The 23,314-nt window shown below is 35.5% G+C and overlaps 1 protein-coding gene across 1 annotated transcript in view; it reads left to right on the top strand.

The window, feature by feature from the left end:
* Window positions 1-23,314, top strand: part of LOC148954734 (phenoloxidase 2-like) — a 148,580-nt gene that overhangs the window by 93,243 nt on the left and 32,023 nt on the right. Inside the window, exon 10 of the mRNA XM_089086717.1 lies at window positions 18,490-18,666. Within this exon, the coding sequence (XP_088942843.1) occupies window positions 18,490-18,666 (177 nt within the window). The remainder of the gene's footprint in view (window positions 1-18,489; window positions 18,667-23,314) is intronic.

The following is a 23,314-nucleotide window of genomic DNA, read 5'->3' as shown; positions in this document are numbered from 1 at the left end:
GACTTTCTCACAACTCTTTTTTTAAACAATAAAAACTTTAGCGTAAAGAGCGAGGCGTTGAGGAGGGCACAGCCTCTTTCATATACGGAATAATTTCTGTTCGTTTTAAGTTTTAATGTCGCTCCTTACTTTCAGTTTAAAGAAATTTTTTTATATTTAAAGGCTGCGAAAGCGAGGGTTTGGGGGCGGTAGCCCCAACTGTGCCTCCTAATCCCTGTACGTTTTAAGGTTCGACCTTGTAACTCAGCCTCTTTAACTCTTTAGAAAACGTAGTTTTTTTCAAATAATTTCTGCACGTTTTTGTACAGTTTATTACTTATTATTGCTTGACTAACTGTTAGCTGATCGTGTCAGGAGTTAAAGTTGGGGGCTTCCGCCCCCCAAACCCCCCGCTCTTGAACATTCTTGTGTTAAGGCTTTTAATTCCTGAATACTCAAATCACGTCGTACAGGGTGCCTCCTAATCCCTGTACGTTTTAAGGTTCGAACTTGTGACTCAGCCTCTTTAACAGCCCCCCAACTGTGCCTCCTAATCCCTGTACGTTTTTAGGGTCGACCTTGTAACTCAGCCTCTTTAACTCTTTAGAAAACGTAATTTTTTTCAAATAATTTAAAAAAGAAACTGAGTTTCTTTTCAAAGTATATAAAAAAGTTGCTCTGATGGTGAATCGAACCCGAGTTTTCCGCCTGAAAGTCTGAAGTCTCAGCCGCTGGACTATACAAACACAATAGTAATTGTTGTTTAGCAAATAGAAGGTATTTTCGACGCAAGCAAATTCCCAAAAATCTTGATATGTGGTTTTTGGAAAACAGGGAAGGAGTGATCAGATTGAGCTGAAATTTCGACGATAAGCTCCCAGGCCCCAGGAAAGCTGATCCTCTAAATTTCAGCCCGATCGAGACAACGTTAAAGGGGGTTGTGGAGGGAAAAATTAACATGGGCTAATATAGGAAAACGAGGTTTTTCGTAAATGTAAATTCGGGGGATAATTTTTTCGGTCTGAAAATATCAAAAGGCCCTAACAGGTCGAATTCTGCTTCGAATGAGTCCTCATTCAACCGGATCCGGTGCCAACTGTGGCCTGTAGGCGTGGCTAACAAAAAAAAAAAGAGATGAATTTTAAGTGGCTATATTTGGTTTTTTGAAAACAGGGAAGGATTGATCGGATTGAGCTGAAATTTCTAAGATAAGCTCCCGAGCCCTAGAAAAGCTTAACGTCTATATTTCAGCCCAATCGGACAATGTTAAAGGAAGACTGTGGTGGGAGGGTCAAAACTTCCGGTCCACTTTCCCCCATGAAGATAAAGTCGGAGGAGGATGAAATTTTGCAAGTTTCTTAGTTTGAGCTTGAGCTACAAAATGCAATTACCGCCGTCTCTCTGCGACCTCTAGGACCTGAAATCGCTTAACATTGTGGTGGGTCGCCTCTTTATAGAGGCACAAGTGTGCCTCCTTGATTATGTTGGCTGATTACTTCTGCATCCCGTTTCTGTGGATTATCAATATTTCGAACATTCGTATCAAGTATTTTGTTTTTCCGACAGGGTGGCACAGCCTTCCCATTTGTTTTATGGGCCGGTCCACCTCCCTCCGTCGTTAACAGAGTATCATATTTTTCCGTCGTAGTGTAATTTTGTAGTTTTCCCACTGTTAAAGAAGTCGCTTTTAAGGATAGGAAATTTCCGATATCTCCAAAGTCTACTCCTATTAAAACATCCACTGATAACGTAGGTACTAAGCCTACTTCCATTGTTTTTCTCTGGACCGTACCGTCCTTCTTTGCAATTTCTATTCTTTCCCGAGCAGACGGGCATGTGTGCTTGTCTCTATAATAACATAATTTTGTAATCTTATTTTTATGGTCTATCTCTGTTCTATTAATTAGGCCAGTTCACACATAGGTTTGGTCACTGCAGGAATCAGTTGCCGTTTCAACTAATTCCCCTTTCAACTTTCCTTATATTTTCTGCAAATGCGTAATTTTTTTCTTTATTATGGGTCCTGGCCCAGGATGTCGTTTTATGTGGTTTTTGGTCATGTTTACTGGGGCAGTTTCTTGCAAAATGCCCCGTGGTACCACAGTTATAGCAAGTTAGTTCTCCTTGCGCTGTGTTATAGTGCCTATTTTTGTTATACTCTCTATATTGAAATATGTCTGTCTCCTCAACTTCCTCTTTTATTTCGGTCCACCTATTTGCCAATTCCGCCATTTCTTCGCTTTTTTTGGGTTCTTATCTTTCAAACATATTCTAAATTCTCGGTGAGTGTTTTCTTAAAATTGTCCCATTACTGTTTTATCTGCTATTGTTGTTATATTAACTTTTCTCTATTCCATGTCTTTTAAAACTTTGTTATTTCGAAAATCTAGCCATTTTAAAAACATATATGTCAATTTGTATTCTTTATAAGTTTCGTTGTCTTGTTTTCTTTTCCTTCTAAATCTCCTTTGAAAGTGCTCGGGGGAGAGTTGAAACTTTTCAGAAATGGCTTGTTTTAGTATTTCAAAATATTTTGAGTAGTGCATTGATAATGCTTTATATGCAATTTGTGCTTTGTAGTTAAGGAGGGGCTGTATTCTTGTAATTCAATTTTCTCTCAGCAATCCGCTTAAATCTGCTGTTTTTTAAAAATTGTATGTGTCTACATGTACATCTTCCTTTTCTTCCATTGGTTGAAGGGTTTACTGCCTGCATTATCTCTATTGTAGACGATTTCTGAGGCTCTTGGGAATTTCTCCCTGCAATCATTTGCATTATTTCTCTTCTATCCTCCCTTTCTGCCTCTTTTTTCGTTCTCTAGCTATCCTCTCTTTCTCTCCTTCTTGTCCATCTTTCTCTCTTTCTTTTCTATCTTCCTCTTCCTTTTTTTTCTCTGGCTACCTCTCTTTCTCTCATGAAATTTAATATTTGTTGTGTTGTATCTATTTGAGTGCTTTTTTGCGACCTCCTGCTGGATTTCGATTCAACACTACTCCTTCTACTCAGACTACTTTGATTTCGTCTTTCATGATTTTTTCTTAATTCATTTTCTGAATCTGTTCGTTCCATATGCATATTGTCTCTTTCTTTATAGGCTACTCTAGCCCTTCCGTCCTCTTTTCTATTCTTTCTAATTTCATCTTTCTCAGCCTGCATTTTTTTCTTATATTCTCAGAACTCTCTCTCTAAGGCCTCCATATTAGCCTTTATTTGTATTTCCTAACTTTTTCTGTGGGCTTGACTCGCCCTTCTCGGTCTTGAGTTAATCTCATCTCTATCTGATGTAATTTCAAAATTCCGTCAACTTCAAATTACCTCTTCAGTCTAAATGAAAATTCTTTTATCCATTTAACTTCCAGCCTCTCGCGAAAAATTGTTTTGACACGCAGCAATTTTAGCCTTATATTTTTGAATACTAATTAGTTGCGCGATATATTGATTCGTAAATTTTTCAATTATGATCTCACAAGGCACAGCTCATAATAGATCTTCATAATTCTATTAATTGATTTCGTATTTCTTTCTTTTCTGTTTATATGTAACCACAATAGGCTACTATCACTATGTAGGCTAACTCGACTAGTCTCTTTGAAAACGCGAAATTCTTTTACTATCAGTGCTGTTGATAGCTCCTTTTGTTGCTGCTACCAATGTTCGTGGTCTTTAGCCACCAGTGTTATGCCGGTTGGGCACAATGCCACTGGCGTGGTAATATACGGGTGTCACCACATATTGGAGGGGAAAGCCACGGCCCCAAATTATAATGCTATGCCCGTGTCTACCACACCGGTTCTGCAAATATCGGATTTGGTACTACCCGATTTACAGTATACCCTGTCCCAGGGTATGATAACGCGATCGAGTGGTCGAATGGCCACTTTCTAAAGCCAAGTGTACCCGCCTTGGGTTACGGCAAGAAAATCTCTTAACCCTCTCCTTGGAGGTAACAAACCTCCCTGTCAATATAATAATGACGGTACCTCGTAGCTCTATTCCTATCCTGCCTGGGTTACGGAAACTAGTACACAGTTTGTAGAAAATACCTTACTTGTATTCTTCCAAAAGGGTCACAAATAACAACTTAAATATCCTTCCCCAAACGGGGTCAAGATGCAGACTAAACAAAATAATATTTTTCACACACTGTTCATATGGGTGGACCTCCGCTTGGCCCAGCCAATCAGCTACATCCCCATTCAAACCCAATTGTACCTCTTAGATTTATCTTTCAATGACTCCCAAACGAGGAAGTACAAATACAAAACTTAGTTCAAAGTTTACCTTTTGCGAAACCTCTAACTTAACAACAAGATTTTAACCTGTCTTTTGAAATTATACTATAAGCCAATGTAATTAAGAAAACGAAAACAGGTCATTTATCTGAAAGGAAAAGAAACAGAGGTGGAGCCCCAACACTAATACACATGCAAGATAGATGCTAAAGGGAACTAGTCAAACGGGTATCAGTCAGTAGATAATTGGATCGCAAAGCGTGATTTGTCATTGCATTTACAATATTTAGACTATTGTTTTTGGGGTTTAGGGGGGGGGGGGTACCAAGATTAGGTTACGTATTTAACATACACTCTGCTTTTCCCCCCACCCCCCCCTCCTACTCTAATGTGCAAATATATAGCCCAAATTTGGTTCTGAATTTTTATATTTTCATAATATTTTTTTTTATTTTATTACCATTAACTAATGAAACTAGCTCCTTCTCAATATAATTTTAGTATGACTGTTGACGGAACAAGATTCAAAGTCAACTGATGAAATTGAAAGTTGGTGAGGTGACTAACTAACTATTGTCACTTGTCACTAAACAAATGATAATCATATGCTCATGAGAGAGAATGTTATCTTAACTTACTATGCGAGTAGGCGAAGTGGGTATTTTCTCATCCTAATAATTGAGTGAATGTTTGATAAGATCAAATGACCGCGATGCAAAAAAAGGTCGATACTCATGTCAGTGTAATTAAAATGGGAACAGCGGATTTTTTCACGGGGGAAAAATAGATTACTCAAAAAATGTGAAACTTCCTCATTATTCAAAAGCGTAACATAATTGTAACATAAATTCAAAAAAGTAACAAAAATGTAACGTTTTTAGGACTGTAACTTAAAACATACCGTTTTATTTAAAACGTACCAAAAGTGATACGAACGTAACCACGGTGTCAACCCTGCATCGAACAGACATTATATAACTGGTTGCGTTCAAACCTCTAAGACATTGCTTATACTTGTAAGAAAAGAAATTTGGTAATGATAATTTTCTAACAACGATTTCTACTAAGTTTCAAACTTTTGGTTTTCTTTTTTTAGGCTTTTGAATTGTTGTAATCCCTTGTCAAAATATATACAAATATTTTTGCTAATACCCGTTTTTCGCTCTTTACTTGAATTAATGTCTTTTCATACTGAGTCTATTCAAAGATGTTTGATGATTACCGCAAGTCCGATTTTTAACAACGATTTTGGTACTTAAGCATTATACGAAAGACACTCGAAAAGTGAAGTTTGATTAATGCTAATGAAATATACCTAAATAAGATAAAAATATAATAGTTTAGATAACAAATTTAATCTACATATGTGCACATTAGGGGGGGAGGTAAAGTATAGCATATATTAAATACGTAATCTAAAACCTAACCTAACCGAAATACCAACTAAATATTTAATTACAATATAGCTATCCATAGTTAGACACTATGTTCTGTCACTAATACATTGTAAACTAACCAGGATGAACACAGGGTCAGGGTTGCCAACTGCCGACATAAAAAAAGAGTGCAAATCAAGGCAAAAAAGGAGTGCAAATTGTTAAAAAAGAGTGCAAGTCAAAAAATTTGCGCGCAACCCTTTTCACTCTTCTGACCACTCTTACGCTATTTACAAATAATTATCAATCATCCTACGATCAATAAGCATATTGCCTTTTAATTTTTCAAATCTATTTAAAATAAAGTTAGGAGGACTCCCTATTTAAATTGACCTCTAAATAATAGGTTAGATAATGATTTTCGTTCTTTTTTTTACCTTAAAATGTAATGACTCTGCTTGAAATTTGCTGGTGTTTAATTGTTTGGATCTTTAATTGAACTATAGTTGACTTCATCAACTGTTTAGATAAAGTTTTGTCTCCATTTTATCCAAATGCTTCGAAAGGAATATAAGCGGTCCAAGTAACTAGTCGTGAACTATAGCTGACTTCGCTGTAGTCAAGACAAGTACCGTACCCCAGCAGCGAAAAAAAAATGGTGAAAACATTCTTAGCACACAAAATAATTCTTCTTCTCCCTCTATATATAATAGTTATTTGACCTTCGGACTATTTCAAATAAAATGGCAATCTCAAAATTTTGATCAAGGACTGGTCTAGGGAACTAGAAATTCTGATTTCTAATAAAACGATTCTCTCCAAAGTTAATACGATCACCCCTCTCGCAACGACCTTATATGTTAACGATGGAGAAGTTGCATAATTTATAACCCTTGCACCGTGGTCTATGGGGTTTTTATCATCCCTGGATTTATAGTTATTTGGACTTCAGACTATTTTGAATAAAATGGCTATCTCAAAATTTTGTTCCGATATATTTTGGGGAAAAGAGCGTGGTTATGGCGGGGGGCTGTTTGCCCTCCAATAATGTTTTACTCTTAAAAGAACATTAGAGCTTTCGATTTCTTATTGAAAGAACCCTCTCCTAAGCTTATGATCGTATCGACCCAGTGGTCATAAAATATCGCGGGAGGGCTCATTCATACGGAAATCAAAAGTTCTAGCACCCTTGTTAAGTCACCGAAATAATTGGAGGGCAACTTGGCCCCCTCCCACGCTCATTTTTTCCCAAAGTCACTTGAAATTTTGAGATAGCCAGTTTGTTCAGCACAGTCGAAAACCTAATAAACATGTCTTTGAGGATGACTTAATCCCCCACAGTCTCCTGGGAAGGGCTGCAAGTTATGGATTTTGACAATTGTTTACACTTAGTATTTGTTATTTGGAAGTATGCAGACGTTTTCAGGAGGGATTTTTCTGGTGGGGAGGGGGTTTGAGGAGGGGGATACGTGGGAGGATCTTTTCATGGAGGATATTTTCATGGGGAAAGGGATATTTCTATGAGGGGGATTTCCCAGCATTATTTGAAAAACGATCAGAACTTAAATAAAAAACAAGTTTTTTCAACTGAAATTAAGGAGCAATATTAAAACTTAAAATTATTACGTATATTAGGGGTTCTCCCCCTATTCAATACCTCGCTCTTTACACTAAAGTTTGTTTAGTAGTTTCAAAAAAGCTATCTATTCTAATTAAACGGTCTTTGTAATTTAAGGGTCAATCTTGTAGAATTGGAACAAAATTCGAACTTTAGCGTAAAGAGCGAGGTATTGACTAGGGGGAGAACCCCTCATTTACGTAATAAAAACATACAAATATAGAAGTTCGTTGCGTAAGTTATTTCGTAAGTTACGTCAGATCAAAATTTCGAGAAAGCCATTTAGCAAAAAAAGTAAAATTAATCTGCAAATTTCATTTTAATTATTCATGTAGGGTTAGCCAAAAACAAAACTGCATTAATTCAAAAACGTTCAGAAATTGAATAAAAAAACAAGTTTTTTCAACTGGAAGTAAGGAGCGACATTAAAACTAAAGACAAACAGAAATTATTCCGTATATGAAAGGGGCTGTCTCCTCCTCATCGCCTTGTTCTTTACGCTAATGTTTTTTTATTGTTTTAAAAAAAAAAGGGGTGAGAAAGAGTCAAACTTTAGCGTAAAGAGCAAGGCGTTGAGGAGGGGACAGCCCTTTTCATATACGGAATAATTTCTGTTCGTTTTATGTTTTAATATCGCTCCTTACTTCCAGTTAAAAAAAAAACTTGTTTTTTTATTTAATCATGAGTAGGGCTAACCACCCTGCTACTAAGGCTCCTTGTAAGGAGCTCCAAACGGGCAGAAATTAATCTGTTTAGGGTTCTAAACCCTATGCTTTCTAAAAGCTAGAACATAATTTGTACTTTACTGAAAAAAAAATTCAAATGAAGAAAAATGAGCTTTGTAAGTTTAATATACATATGCTCATATTTATTCCTTAAAATCTTAATTAATTTTTATTTCTTAAAGTTATAAAAGTGAAAACATTTAAAAGTTTTTTAGTAAAGTACAAATTATACTCTAACTTTTAGAAGACATAGGGTTTAGAACTCTACACAGATTAATTTCTGCTCGTTTTGAGTTTGACTTATTTTAATTTATGTTTATTTTGGGTTTCATTTATTTATTGATACTGATTTGTGGTAGTTGCATCCTTCATAGATTATTTGAGCTCTATTTTTGTTCATTTTTGGTTTAATATAGTTCTTCACTCTTTTTTTTTGAAAAACTTATTTTGTGCAAAAAGTTTTTTGAATAAATTTTTGTTGGTTTTATAATGACATTGTCTTTTTCAGACAGTTCGTGGTAACGAACTGTAAGTAAGGAGCAACCCGGATCAACAGTAACCGAAACTCTAAAAAACGGGATTTTGATACTATTTGATACATCAAAAGAATTAGATTTTAATACTGATTTCGAATATATAGGTTTCATCAAGTTTAGTCCAAGCCATCAAAAGTTATGCTTCCTGAGAAAATTTGGCTGATTTTCGAAAAAAAGGGGAGAGACACCCTAAAAGCTATATAACCTTAATGAAAATCATACCATCGGATTCAGCGTATCAGAGAACTCTACTGTAGAGGTTTCAAGCTCCTACCTGCAAAAATGTGCGGGTATTTTTTGCCAGAAGAAAGATCACGGATGCGTGTTTATTTGTTGTTTTTTTCCCAGGGGTGATCATATCGACCCTGTGGTCCAAGAATATCGTGGGAGGGCTCATTGGGACGGAAATTAAAAGTTCTAGTGCCCTTTTTAAGTGACCAAAAAATAAAGGGCAACTAGGTCCCCTCCCTTGCTCTTTTTTTCCCAAAGTCACCCGATCAAAATTTTGAGATTGCCATTTTGTTCAGCATGGTCGAAAATATAATAAATATGTTTTTAGGATAACTTAATCCCCCAAAGTCCCCGGGGGGAGGGCTGAAAGTTATGAACTTTACCCAATGTTTACATATATCATTGGTTATTGGGAAGTATACAGACGTTTTCAAGGGGCATTTATTTCTGGTGGTAGGGGAGGGGGTCGGGAGTTATGTGGGAGGATCTTTTCATGGAGGAAGTTTTCATGGGGGAAGGGACATTGCTATGAAGGGGCGCCGGATTTCCCAGCATTATTAAAAAAACGATCAGAAATGAATTGAAAAAATTAACAAGTTTTTCAACTGAAAGTAAGGAGCAATATAAAAACTTAAAATGAACAGAAGTTATTAAGTATATGATTGGGTTCGCCCCCTAGTCAATACCTCACTCTTCGAAGATTTTTTGTACCTTTCTAAGAGCTATTTATTCTAATTAAGGACCTTTGTGATTAAGGGGTTATTTTTACAGAATTGAAACAAAATTCGAACTTTAGCGTAAAGAACAAGGTATTGACTAGGGGGTGAACCCCCTAATATACGTATTAAAAATATATGGATATAGAAGTTCGTTACGTAATTTAATTTGTAAGTTACGTATATTTATTACAAATAAAAACGTCCGTAAATAAAATTAAACGACTTTCAAGAAAGCCATTTAACCAAAAAAAAGTAAAATTAATGTGCAATTTTTTTTAATTATTCAAGTACGGTGACCCAAAATCAAAACATCCATCAATTCAAAAACGTTCAAAAATTAAATAATAAAAAAAGTTTTTTTAACTGAAAGTAAGGAGCAACATTAAAATTTAAAACAAACAGAAATTATTCCTTATATGAAAGGGGCTGTCCCCTCCTAAACGCCTCGCTCTTTACGCTAACGTTAGACTCTATCTCACAACTCTATTTTTTATAACAATAAAAAACTTTCATTCAATTTCCAATAGAATGAGCCTTTTGTAGTTTTTGCAACATCACTATCTATAAAAACCTTATATGGCCCCAGGGCATAACTTACAACCCCGGCCCTGAGGGCGCTGAGGGGGGCTATAATCCTCAAAGACCTAATTTCCAATACTTTTAATTACGTTGAACAAAATGGCTATCTAAAAATTTAGATTGGACGTGTTTGAAGAAAAGATGGGCGTGAGAGGGGGGTTAGTTGCCCTCCAATCACTTTTGACTTTAAAAAAAGGCAATAGCCCTTTCAATTTCCAATCGAATGAGTCCTTTTTGAATCTTTTACAACATCACTATCTATAAAAACCATATATGCCCCAGGGCATAATTTAAAACCCTTCCCTGAAGGCTCTGCGGGGGTTATCATCCTCAAAGATCTAATTCCCAAAACTTTTAACTACGTTGAACAAAATGATTATCTAAAATTTTTTATTGGATATGTTTGGGAAAAGGTGGGCGTGAGAGGGGGTTTAGTAGCTCTCCAATCACTTTCGACTATTAAAAAGGGCACTAGCCCTTTGAATTTTCAATCAAATGAGCGCTTTTTCAATTTTCTATGACGAAGCTTTCAATAAAAACCATATATGGCCCCATGGCATAACTTACAACCTTTACCCTTAGGGCTGTGGGGGAGTGTCATCTTCAAAGATATAATTTCCGGACCTTTCAACTACTTTAAACAAAATGGCTATCTCAAAATTTCAAATGGATGTGCTTGGATAAATGGTGGAGGTGGAAGGGGTGTTAGTCGCCTTCTAAACACTTTCGACCATTAAACAAGGCACTAGCCATTTCAATTTCAAATGGAAGAAGCCCTTTTTGAAGTTTCTACGACAGCGCTTTCTATAAAAACATTAAATGAACCCAGGGCATAACTTACAACCCCTGCCCTGAGGGCTGTGAGGGGTTGTCATCCTCAAAGATTTAATTTCAGAACTTTGAACTACGTTGAAGAAAACGGCTATCTCAAATTTTTGATTGGAGGTATTTGGGGAAAAGGTGGGAGTGACAGGGGAATTAGTAGCCCTTCAATCAGTTTCGACTATTGAAAGGGCACTAGCCCTTTGAATTTCCAGTCGAATGAGCCGTTTTTGAAGTTTCTACGACAAAGCTTTCTATAAAAACCTTATATACACCCAGGACATAACTTATAACTCTTGTACTTAGGTTTGCGGCAGAGGGTCCTTCTCGCAAATATAATTCCTCTGTGAAAATTAACTTCACTGAACAAAATGGTTATCTGAAAACTTTGATTGGAAGTGTTTGGGGAAATGATGGGCATGGAAGAGGTGTTAGTTGCCTTCCAGTCCCTTTTGACCACAGTTTACAGAATTAGCGGTATGATCATTCCCTATCTCACCCATTAAAAAAACCCGGACCGGGATGCGAGTGCTCCAGAGAACGTTTTTGCAGATATAAACATAAGCGGCATCAGATCTTTTCACGGGTAGACAAGTCAGATTTCTCTAGGACGCAAAACTTGGCTTCAACGTTGGAACACTAATTTTGAAGAAACTAATTTTAAATTAATTTATTCCAATACATACATGAAAATCGGTAGTTAGTAGTGTAATGTTATTATTAGATGTTTTAGGAATTAAAAATAGGTTTCGAAGTCTCAAGTTGGTTTCAAAAGCATTTTGAGAAAGTTTCTGCCAAAATACGTGTTCCAGGGTAATTGGACCGCTGATGGCAGATCAAATGAGAGGAGCTGTTTGTACGTGCCGATATAAATATATATATATATATATATATATATATATATATATATATATATATATATATATATATATATATATATATATATATATATATATATATATATATATATATATATATATATATATATATATATATATATATATATATATATATATATATATATATATATATATATATATATATATATATATATATATATATATATATATATATATATATATATATATATATATATATATATATATATATATATATATATATATATATATATATATATATATATATATATATATATATATATATATATATATATATATATATATATATATATATATATATATATATATATATATATATATATATATATATATATATATATATATATATATATATATATATATATATATATATATATATATATATATATATATATATATATATATATATATATAATTAGTTCAGATGTTTATAGGAATTATAAGTAGGTTTCGAAGTCTCGAGTTGGTTTCAAAGGGCATTTTGAGAAAGTTTCTGCCACAATACGTGTTCCAGGTAATTGGACCGCTAACGGCAGATCAAATGAGTGAGCTGTTTGTACGCGCCGATATATATATATATATATATATATATATATATATATATATATATATATATATATATATATATATATATATATATATATATATATATATATATATGCGCGCGCGCGCGCGCGCGCGCGCGCGCGCGCGCGCGCACACGACACACACACACACACACACACACACACACACATATATATATATATATATATATATATATATATATATATATATATATATTTATATATATATATATATATATATATATATATACATATATATATATATATATATATATATATATATATATATATATATATATATATATATATATATATATATATATATATATATATATATATATATATATATATATATATATATATATATATATATACACACACACACGAAAACTTTACGAAAAAAAGAAAGTATTTTTTAAAGAAAAGTAAAGGCCATATCAAACTTAAGAGCAGTAGAAATAAAATTTTCTGAAAGTTCCCTAAGAATTTTACGAAAAACACTTCTTAACAGACGTTTGGTATTTTCTTGGATAGGGCTATTATGGCAACTTTTACAACACTAACCAATAATTAGAATCCAAGTCCTAAAATTGGTCTCAATCAGGAACCCTTATCGCTATCTAAATTCACAAAGTGCAAAGATTTTCAAACAGAGGTGTTTATTGTTTAAAGTTCGGGAAAGGTCTGCCCATTTCTTACGAAAACATTGATCGAAAACGAAAGTAGTCTTATCTAGAAAATAAATATCGTAGAAAATAAACATCACGAAGTGAAAAAAAATGATAAACCATCTAGTGGCGGATCGAGTCGGGGGGGGGGAAGGGGTTCCCCCCTATAGTAGTCTAAAGTAGCGTAATTTACCTAATTAACGCAAATTTACATTAATTAAACTTGCTCCTAACGTAAGTTTGTCGGATCAACCTATTTTGCGCCCCCCCAAAAAAAATCCTGGATCCGCCCCTGAAACCATCACACCTATTCCACCAGTTCTTAGAAGAAGAAAAAATTCCTTATTTTCACAAATTTCATCAACCCCCCACCCCCTTTTTTATAAAATCCTAAATAGGCCGATCAGTTGAGTCCACTGTATGTAAATAATAGATTAAGTAATAATTTGTATATAAATTAAGTCATACCTGTGAGATGGGACACTTGCAAACCACTTGGCTGGCTCACCAAAGTTTTTTTCTGCTTTTGCAATTACAAACAATGTACTTCGTAACCATTTCTCATTGATTGACGAAAACACACTAACCCGCTAATGCAGAAATAAGTGGGAGGAGCTTTTTGTTCGCCCCGAGAATGAAGACCAGAAATGATCTGCGATAAACTTACTGGATAATTCAATAAACTTTGCTTTCGACTAATAAAAAGGGCACTAGCAACTCCAATTTCCAATTCGAATGAGCCCTTTTCGAAGTTTCTACGACAACTCCTTCCATACGAAGTGCCCTGGTCTAGAACAAAAAAAAATTAATACATTGTGTCAACATCGTTCTTTACTTAAGCAGCGAGATTGCGCTGTCTATGATAGAAATAAATGAATAGTGTAAGCAGTGCAAAGGCCTTGTTATACTGGGCAAGCGTAACAAGAATATTTAGCTTTAGGGCGGATGCAACTATTTTTTCGATTTTCCGTTTAAAATAAAGATAAAAAATATATTCTTCAAAATCATGGGTTGGGGGATTCCTTGATTCTTTATAAAATCTACTGTCGATTTTATTTATCCAAAATAGCTTAGAAGAAATACTGAAAAATATAATATTATACAAAATCGGTAGAAAATAACTTCTATCAAGCAGTTCGTGCTAATGTAACGTAACGTGTAAGTAAGGAGCGACTTGGCTCAATAGTAACCGAAAAACTAAAAAACAGGATTTTGATACCAATAGATACATCAAAAGAATTAGATTTTAATACTGATTTCAAATCTATAAGTTTCATCAAGTTTAGTCTTACCCATCTAAAGTTATGCACCTGAATACCCAGAAAATTTGGCTGATTTTCGAAAAAAAAGGGGAAAGACCCCATAAAAGCTATATAACCTCAAAATCACACCATCGGATTCAGCGTATCAGAAGACACTAGTGTAGAGGTTTCAAGCACCTATATGCAATTAAATAAAAAAAAACAAGTTTTTTAAACTGTAAGTAAGGAGCGACAATAAAACTTAAAACGAACAGAAATTATTCCATATATGAAAGGGGCTGTCCCCTGCTCAGCACCTCACTCTTTACGCTAAAGCTTTTTATTGTTTTAAAAAATAAAGTGGTAAAACAGAGTCAAAATTTAGCGTAAAGAGCGAGGCGTTGAGGAGGGGACAGCCCCTTTCATGTACGGAATAATTTCTGTTCGTTTTAAGTTTTATTGTCGCTCCTTACTTACAGTTTAAAAAACTTGTTTTTTTTTATTTAATTTCTGATTGTTTTTTAGTTAATGCAGCTTTTATTTTGGCTCACCGTCATTGAATAAGTAAACAAAATTCGCATAAAAATTTTACTTTTCTTTTGCTAAATGGATGTCTCTAAATTTGGTTATGACATAATTTACAAATTAACTTACGTAACTAACTTCTATATTCGTATATTTTTCTTCTGGCAAAAAATACAAAATTTCAGATTTTTGCAGATATGAGCTTGAAACCTATGTAATAGGGTTTTCTGATACGCTGAATCTGACGGTGTGATTTTCATTAAAATTCTTTCATTTGTAGGGGATGTTTCCCCCCTCTTTAAAAAATCGGGTAAATTTTCTCAGGCTCGTAGCCGTTGATGAGTAATACTAAACTTAATAAAATTTATATATTTAGAATCAGCATTATAAACATATTCTTTTGATACATTTATTGTCATCAAATTCCGTATTTAAAAGTTTCGATTACTATTGAGCCGTATCGCTTGTTTCTTTTATTGTTTTTTTTTTATTACGTATATGTTATTACGTATATGAGGGGGTTCTACCCTTAGTCAATACCACGCTCTTCACGTTAAAAGTTAAAAAAAAATTTTGATTCACAAACCCCTGAATTACAAAGGCCGTTTAATTATAATAGATAGCTCTTTTTAAATCACTAAAAAAACTGTAGCGTAAACACCGAGTTTTGGACTTGGGTAAGAACCCCCCTCATAATCGTTAAAATTTCTGTTCGTTTTAAGTTCTAATGTTGCTTCTGTATACTTCCCAATAACCAATATTTTATGTTAACATTGGATAAAGATCATAACTTTTAGCCCTCCCCTGGGGACTTCGGGGATTAAGTCATCCTAAAAGACATATTTATCATATTTCCGACCATGTTGAACAAAATGGCTATCTTAAAATTTTGATCGGGTGACTTTGGGAAAAAAATAAGCGTGGGAGGGGACCTAGTTGCCCTGCATTTATTTTGGTCACTTAAAAAGGGTACCCCACCCCCCACTACCAGAAAAAATTCCCCCTGAAAACGTCTGTATACTTCTCAATAACCAATACTATATGTTAACATTGGGTAAAGTTCATAACTTTCAGCCCTCCCTCTGGGGGCTTCGACGGATTAAGTCATCCTAAAAGACATAATTATAATATTTTTGACCATGCTGAACAAAATGGCTAAAAACTTTTAATTTCCGTTTCAATGAGCCCTCCCACGATATTCTAGGACCACTGGGTCAATACGATCACCCCTGGGAAAAAGAAAAAAAAAACAAAAAAAAACACGCATCCGTGATCTTTCTTCTGGCAAAAAATTGAGAATTCCGCATTTTTATAGATAGGAGCTTGAAACCTCTACAGTAGGGTTCTCTGATACGCTGAATATGATGGTGTGATTTTCATTAAGGTTCTATAACTTTTGAGGGGGTCTTCCCCCCTTTTTTCAAAAATCAGCCAAATTTTCTCAGGCGCTAGATGATAGGTAAGATTAAACTTGATGAAACTTATATATTTAAAATCAGAATTAAAATTTGATTCTTTTGATGTATCTATTGGTATCAAAATTCCATTTTTTAGAGTTTCGGTTACCATTGAGCCGGGTCGCTCCTTACTTACAGTTTGTTACCACGAACTGTTTGAAAATGAGGAATTTTGTATTTTTCTTGCCAGAAAAAAGATCAGGGATGCGTGTTTATTTGTTTTTTGTTTTTTTTTCCCAGGGCTGATCATATCAACCCAGTAGTCCTAGGATATCGTGGGACGGCTCAATCGAAAGGAAATTAAAAGTTCTAGTGTCCTTTTTAAGTAACCAAAAAAATTGGAGGGCAACTTGGCCCCCTCCCATGCTCAGTTTTTTCCCAAAGTCACCGGATCAAAATTTTGAGATAGCCATTTTGTTCAGCTTGGTCGACAATACAATAAATATGTCTTTTAGGATAACTTAATCCCCCAAAGTCCCCAGGGAGAGACCTGAAAGTTATGAACTTTACCCAATGTTTACATATAGTATTAGTTATTGGGAAGTATACAGACGTTTCAAGGAGGATTTTTTTCTAGTACTGGGGGGGGGTAGGGGGTTATGTGGCAGGATCTTTTCATGGAGGAAGTTTTCCTGGAAGAAGGGACATTGCTATGAAGGGGATGCAGGATTTCCCAGCATTATTTAAAAAAAACGATCAGAAATTAATTAAGAAAATAAACAAGTTTTTCAACTGAAAGTAAGGAGCAAGATGAAAACTTAATACAAACAGAAATTATTAAGTATGTGATTGGGTCCGCTCCCTAATCAATACCTTGCTCTTTAAGCCAAAGATTTTTTAGTACTTTCATAAGAGCTATTTATTCTAATTAAGGGCCTTTGTGATTAAGGGGTCATTTTTAAATAATTGAAACAAAAATTCGAACTTTAGCATAAAGAGCGAGGTCTTGACCAGGGGGCAAACTCCCTAATATACATATTAAAAAATATATGGATTTAGAAGTTCGTTACGTAAGTTAATTCGTAAAATACGTATATTTATTACTAATAATAAAAACGTTCGTAAATAAGATTAAACAACTTTCGAGAAAGCCATTTAACCAAATATAAGTAAAATCAATATGCAATTTTTTTTTAAGTATTCCTGTACTGTGAGCCGAAATCAAAACCTCCATTATATCAAAAACGTTCAAAATTAAATAAAATTAACTGAAAGTAAGGAGCAACATTAAAACTTAAAACGAACAGAAATTATTCCGTATATGAAAGGGGCTGTCCCCTCCTCAACGCCTCGCTCTTTAGGCTAAAGGTAGACTGTTTCCCACAACTCTATTTTTTAAAACAATAAAAACTTTAGCGTAAAGAGCGAGGCGCTGAGGAGGGAACAGCCCCTTTCATATACGGAATAATTTCTGTTCGTTTTAAGTTTTAATGTTGCTCCTTAATTTCAGTTAAAAAAACTTTTTTTTATTTAATTGTAGTAAAAGAACGCTAGTGCTACTTACAAATATAATTGTTGAATGCCCCTATTTTGGCATTTGTCATTATTTTTCACTACTTCTGATTACTCCTTGCTCTGCTACTCATCTTTTGGTTACAGCCTAGTACTGCTCATTTATTCATTCTAACTTCTACTTGTTCATCGTCCCTAATTCTCGTTCATTATTACTACTCATTCTTGATATCTATTACTTATTCGTTACTGTTACTCATTCGTTACTGTTACTCATTCATTTATTTTCACTGATCATATTTGCTTCTCATTGATTACTTCATCTCTTCATTGCTAAATACACTCCAGAAAAGAAATGTTTACCCTTGTAGAAATTTACCTAAGGGATGGGTCAAAGACATATGGGTCAAAGATGGGTCAATGGTTTTACCAGGAAGGCATAGGTCAAAAGGAGCCACCTGAAGTAAAGGATCGTTGTCTTGTGGAAAGTAAGGGGAACGATCAGTAAGTCTTTTGGATTACCTTAAATGAATTGTGGCGAGTCGTTTCAGTCAAATTGTGAGAATTCTGATTTAAACCTGTCGCCGCGTCTCATACGGTGACAATTTACAATTTTGGGAGGAAGGGAGAATCTACGATTTTGGGAGGAATTTTTTTATGACATTTTATACATTCATCATATTCAACAGCTAATGTTTTCAAGAGCAATTTTTCTCCTTTTTTCTTTGAAATGTTGTTGATACGTCAATACGACACTCATAGGTTTACCGTTACCGCTTAAGATCTGTCTTTCTCAAACTAAAATAAAAAGTATAAAAAAAAATACCATTTTAGTCCCTTATTTTTTTAATCTTTTTGGTTTAGCTTGGGTTCCAAGGTATAACCCTGATGGACGTCAGCGTTAGCAATGGTAATAGGATCACTACTGGCTGGGGAAAATCAAGACTGAATTTAGCCCAAGGGATAGATCTCCAAGGGCGTAGAAACGTTCAAGCTGAGCTCAAACATTTGATCCACGAACCATTTGCATACCGTTTCACAGTAAGTTTTTCATTTTATTCAATTATTATTTTAAAAAACTTTTTCGACAAAACAATTTATTAAAGAAAAGTAAAGAGCTACGTTAAAACAAAATGAGAAGAAATAAAGTCAAGTAATATCTCGATCGTAAAACTGCCTGCCACAAATCACCATCAATAAATAAATGAAATCCAAAACAAAGAGAAATTGCAATAAATAACAGTCAAACTCCAAGCGAGCAGAAACTAACATGAGCAGGGCTCAAGACCAAAACATAAATTGCACTTAACCGGAAACAAAATAAATTTTGAATGTTTCTACTTTCTTAACATTAATGATTCAGAAACTATTACAACTTTGAGGAATAAATATCAGTATATGTATATTAAAATGTCAATCCACATTCATTTGTTTTTGTGTTTTCGGTAAAGTGCAAAATATGTTCTGGTCTTCAGATGGGAAGGTGGGTGTCAACTCTACTCATCAGTTTGACTCGGTTATTTCTGTTAATATCTGTTTGTTTTCTTTGGATCTGCTTTCATTTATTGATCGTGATTTGTGGTGATCGTGATCGTGATTTGTATCGTGAATCGTGATTTCACGATTGAAAGGTTATTTTCCTTTATCTCTGCTCATTTTCGGTTTAATGGAGCTCTTTGCTTTTCTTTGAAAAACTATGCTTTCTTTGGTTTTCTTGGCTTTTTGAGAAAAGTTTTCAACAATTTCAACAGCATACACACTTTTATAACTCTAAAAAAAAACAGTATGGTTGAGTTTAGTTTTGTATCTCCTCAATTTGACCTGAAAAATAGAACTTAATACCATTCCCAAAAAACTATATTTATGCTCTTTGACAACATGAATACACTTACACTCTTTTGGTTTAGTTAAAGTGTAAAAGCAGAAGTAGTAATAGCAGTAGCCCTAAAAGTTCTAACTTAATACTCTCAGTCGTTCTTGAAATATGACTGAGCTCTCTTATTGGCAACCAGCATACACACAGTATCTTTTGATTTAGGTTTAAAGCAACATTTTGTTTTAAATTATAATGGGCAAATTGCATAACTGTGGGGAATGACATATCCAATATTCCTAGAGACATAGTTACAGGACCATTTAACTATGCTGAACAAAACGGCTATCATTAATAGCAAAATGGTTCTTGATAACTCGAGACAATTCATTTACCTTAATAGCAACGGTTGCTGCAGTAGCTTCACTAGTAGCTGGGACTGTGCAGGGAGAATCAATAACAAAAGTTGGCAATTTGGTCTTCTTGGCCTGAGCTTGGTGAATCCATCTGCAAATGTCCGTAAAACTCGGTTTTATCTTTTGCGTGAATTTTACAGCGGGTTGTAAACTGCATTAGTTGATGCAGCGATTCTTTGGCTTTCAGAATTTCTTCTGGTGTGAAAAATCCGACCACTGTATCAATTATTCCCTCCAGTTTTTCTCCTCTTTCCATACTACGGCTCACGAAGTTCAACACAGCATTCAAGAATAATTTGTTCTCCATTTCCATCGACATCCCGAAAACAACGCGGTACTGTCGACGCACCTTAAGAAAAGGTTGAAAATTGCTTATAAGATTTGCGCAATAAAATCTTCTATCGGCAACTTCCAATCGGCAACACTGAGCTAAAATAATTGTTCCCAGGGGAAATCACAGCGGTTTTCACAGCGGTCACAAAATAAACAAACCATAGATAAGCTGATTATAAAAAGTCTTTAAATAAGTGTCCACTGGGAAATTACTCACAACGTAGAACAGGGTTTTATCCAAAAAAGAGTTCTTTACACCACACGCTCTAGAGTCTAGATGAAGACTGATCTAGAGACATTATAATTACAAAAAGAAATTGGGAAAGTACGCATCCCTGACGCCCACCACATTATCTCGAAAAATTTGGTTGTGCCATTTTCGGTCTTAACGCAGCACTCGGACTCTTCGTACAGGGGATATATCATGCTCACTAGTTTTTCTGGAACCCCATAATACTTAAGGACTCTCCACCAGCATTCTCGGTCCACTGAGTCAAACGCCTTTTTGAAGTCAATAAATAGTAGATATAACATGTTGTTCCCCTCTTTTGATTCCTCGACAAGCGTTCTCAGTACAAATATCAAGTCAGAGCACGGTCTGCCGGTTCTAAAACCATGCTGTTCTTCTCGCAGATCTGTATCAAGTGCATCTCGTACCCGGTACAATATAATGAAAGCCAAAAGTTTGCACAGTACTGGCAGAAGGTTGATACCTCTCCAAATATCGCACACCATTGTGTCTCCCTTTTTCAAGATTTTCACCAATATCCCCTTGGTCCATTCACGTGGAACCTTCCCTATATTCCATTTATTGGTGAAAAGGGCGATCCACACAGAGAGGCATGTTCTTCTTGAATATTTTAGCATTTCTGCTAGGATTCCATCTATGCCAGGAGCTCGTCCGTTTTTCCGCTTTCTTGCTGCATACATGACCTTGGCAGGGCTTGGCAGGTCTGTATTTATGTCAAGTTGTAAAAAGGGGGTATAAGGTATATTTTCTCGGTCACTGGGTCTTGGTCTATTTAATAATTTCTCGAAGTGGACAGCCCACCTTTCGTCAATTTTATCAGGATATGATAAAATAATCCAGTCTCGTCTTTTACCAGGGTGATTCTGCTGCTCTGTTTCCCAACCATCTCATTAGTCAGCCGGTAAACAGTTTTAAAATCACCCTTTTTAGCAGCTTCCTCTGCTAGCGCAGCTGTAATTTCGAGGAAAAGTCTTTTATCCTTCCTAGTTCTCTTTTTAATTTCTTTGTCCTTCTTCTTGTAGAGAAGCTGGGAAGCTGTCATTACACACCGTGTGGCGGCAGTCAGTAAGGTCTGCTTAAGTACCAAATGCTCATCAATAAACTTCCAGGTGATGTAGCAGATCCATCTTTCCTTTGGTTTCTTTCTGAGCCCCATTTTTTCTTCAACGACCGTAGTGTATACATTTTTTATGGTGTCCCACTTCATTTCAATGCTTTCTGGTACGCTGGCTCCCACTGCTAGAGCATCAAAATTATTTTGATGAGTGATACGAAACTCTCTGTGAAGCTTATGGTCATGAAGTTTATCCGTATCGTAAGGTTTCTTTAGGTTTGAACTGGTATCTTAGGGGCACGAAGTTTGATCTGCACGCGAGCGACCATAAGCCTATGATCGGACTGTACGTCAGCTCCTCTGTACCCACGTACATCTAAAAGGCTTGTGCGCCACCTGCGGGAGATCAGACAATGGTCTATTTGATTCCTGAGTTGAGCCGTCTGGTGACGTCCATATGCACTTATGCACTGCTTTGTGGTCGAAAAAAGTTCCGGCAACGACAAGGTCATTACTTAGTGCATAGTCTACTAGTAACGCGCCATTTTCATTTGTTTCGCCAAGTCCATGCTGATCTGAAACTTCAGGACAATACTGACGATCACTTCTCACTTTTGCATTTAAGTCACCAAGAACACACTGTACATCATGCTTGGGGATGTCTTTAGTAACAGCCTGTAATGTTTCGTAAAAAATGTCCTTAGCATCCTCATCCACCTCATTTGTAGGCGCATATCGCACGATCACTGAGAACTTCGTGTGCTCTGTAACGAATTGAGCTAACATTATCCTGTCATTCACGGGTGTCCATTTGAGAACAGATCGATGAGCTTCGTGGGACAACAGTATTCCTACCCCTGATCTATGATGGGTGTCATCACTACTGTAGAATAACACATATCCATCCTCCAGGTTCTCATGGCCCATACCTTTCCACCAAATTTCACTTAGGGTTTCATCTCTCTGATAACTTGCTCGGTCTGTGATGACTGACTCATAGCTCAAACGTTACAGAATCCAATTTTCGTTGTTTTTTTTGTAGTCAAGAATCGTGTCTGGGGGCGCGCTGGGGAAGAAGGTTATTCATCCGAGGCTATTGTCAACTTTTCCGTTGCTGGGTGTTTTTTACAGGGACAGGTAGCAAACCAGTCGCCCAACCCTCCTCCTTCATCCTGGCTTGGGACAGGCTGTCACCTCAATGAAGCCGATGACAGGCAGAGTTACCAAGTATGTAAAGTATGTAAAAAATGGGAGAATTGCCAAAATTGCAGCCCTTGTCCTAAGGACAGTGGAGAAAAGGGTAACACCCCAAAGACATAATTATTTGATCTTTCAACTATGCTGAACAAAATAGCTGTCTAAAAATTTAAATTGGATGTCTTTTGGGAAATTATGGGTGTATGCGGGGGAGGGGGGATCTGGTTGCCTTCCAATAGCTTTTGACTCCTAAAAAGGGCAATAGAACTTTCAATTTCAATAAAACCTTTATGTTCCACCGTTGCACAGCTTAGAACCCTTGTCCCCGGTCTCTGGGAGGCTGTGTCAACCCTCGAGGCATTGTTATTTGATCTTTGGACTATTTTGATCAAAATGGCTATTTCAATATTTCGATCAGATAAATTTGTGGAAAAGAGGGCGTGGGTGGACTAGTTGCTCTTCGATCACCTTTGACTTTTAAAAAGATAGCAGGAACTTTCAATTTCTAATCAAATGAGCCTCCTCTAAAGTTTATATGACCACCCCTTTCATAAAAACTTAATTTGCAGCAGGAGCCTAACTTACAACCCTTGCCTCCTGGCTCTGAGTTTTTTAACCCTGGAGGT

Source organism: Artemia sp. Qi Xiang Cuo, chromosome 3, assembly GCF_049724085.1.
Source record: "Artemia sp. Qi Xiang Cuo chromosome 3, ASM4972408v1, whole genome shotgun sequence".
NCBI lineage: Eukaryota > Metazoa > Arthropoda > Branchiopoda > Anostraca > Artemiidae > Artemia > Artemia sp. Qi Xiang Cuo.
The sequence above is the reverse complement of the archived record's forward strand: the minus strand, read 5'-3'. Positions and strand labels throughout refer to the sequence as shown.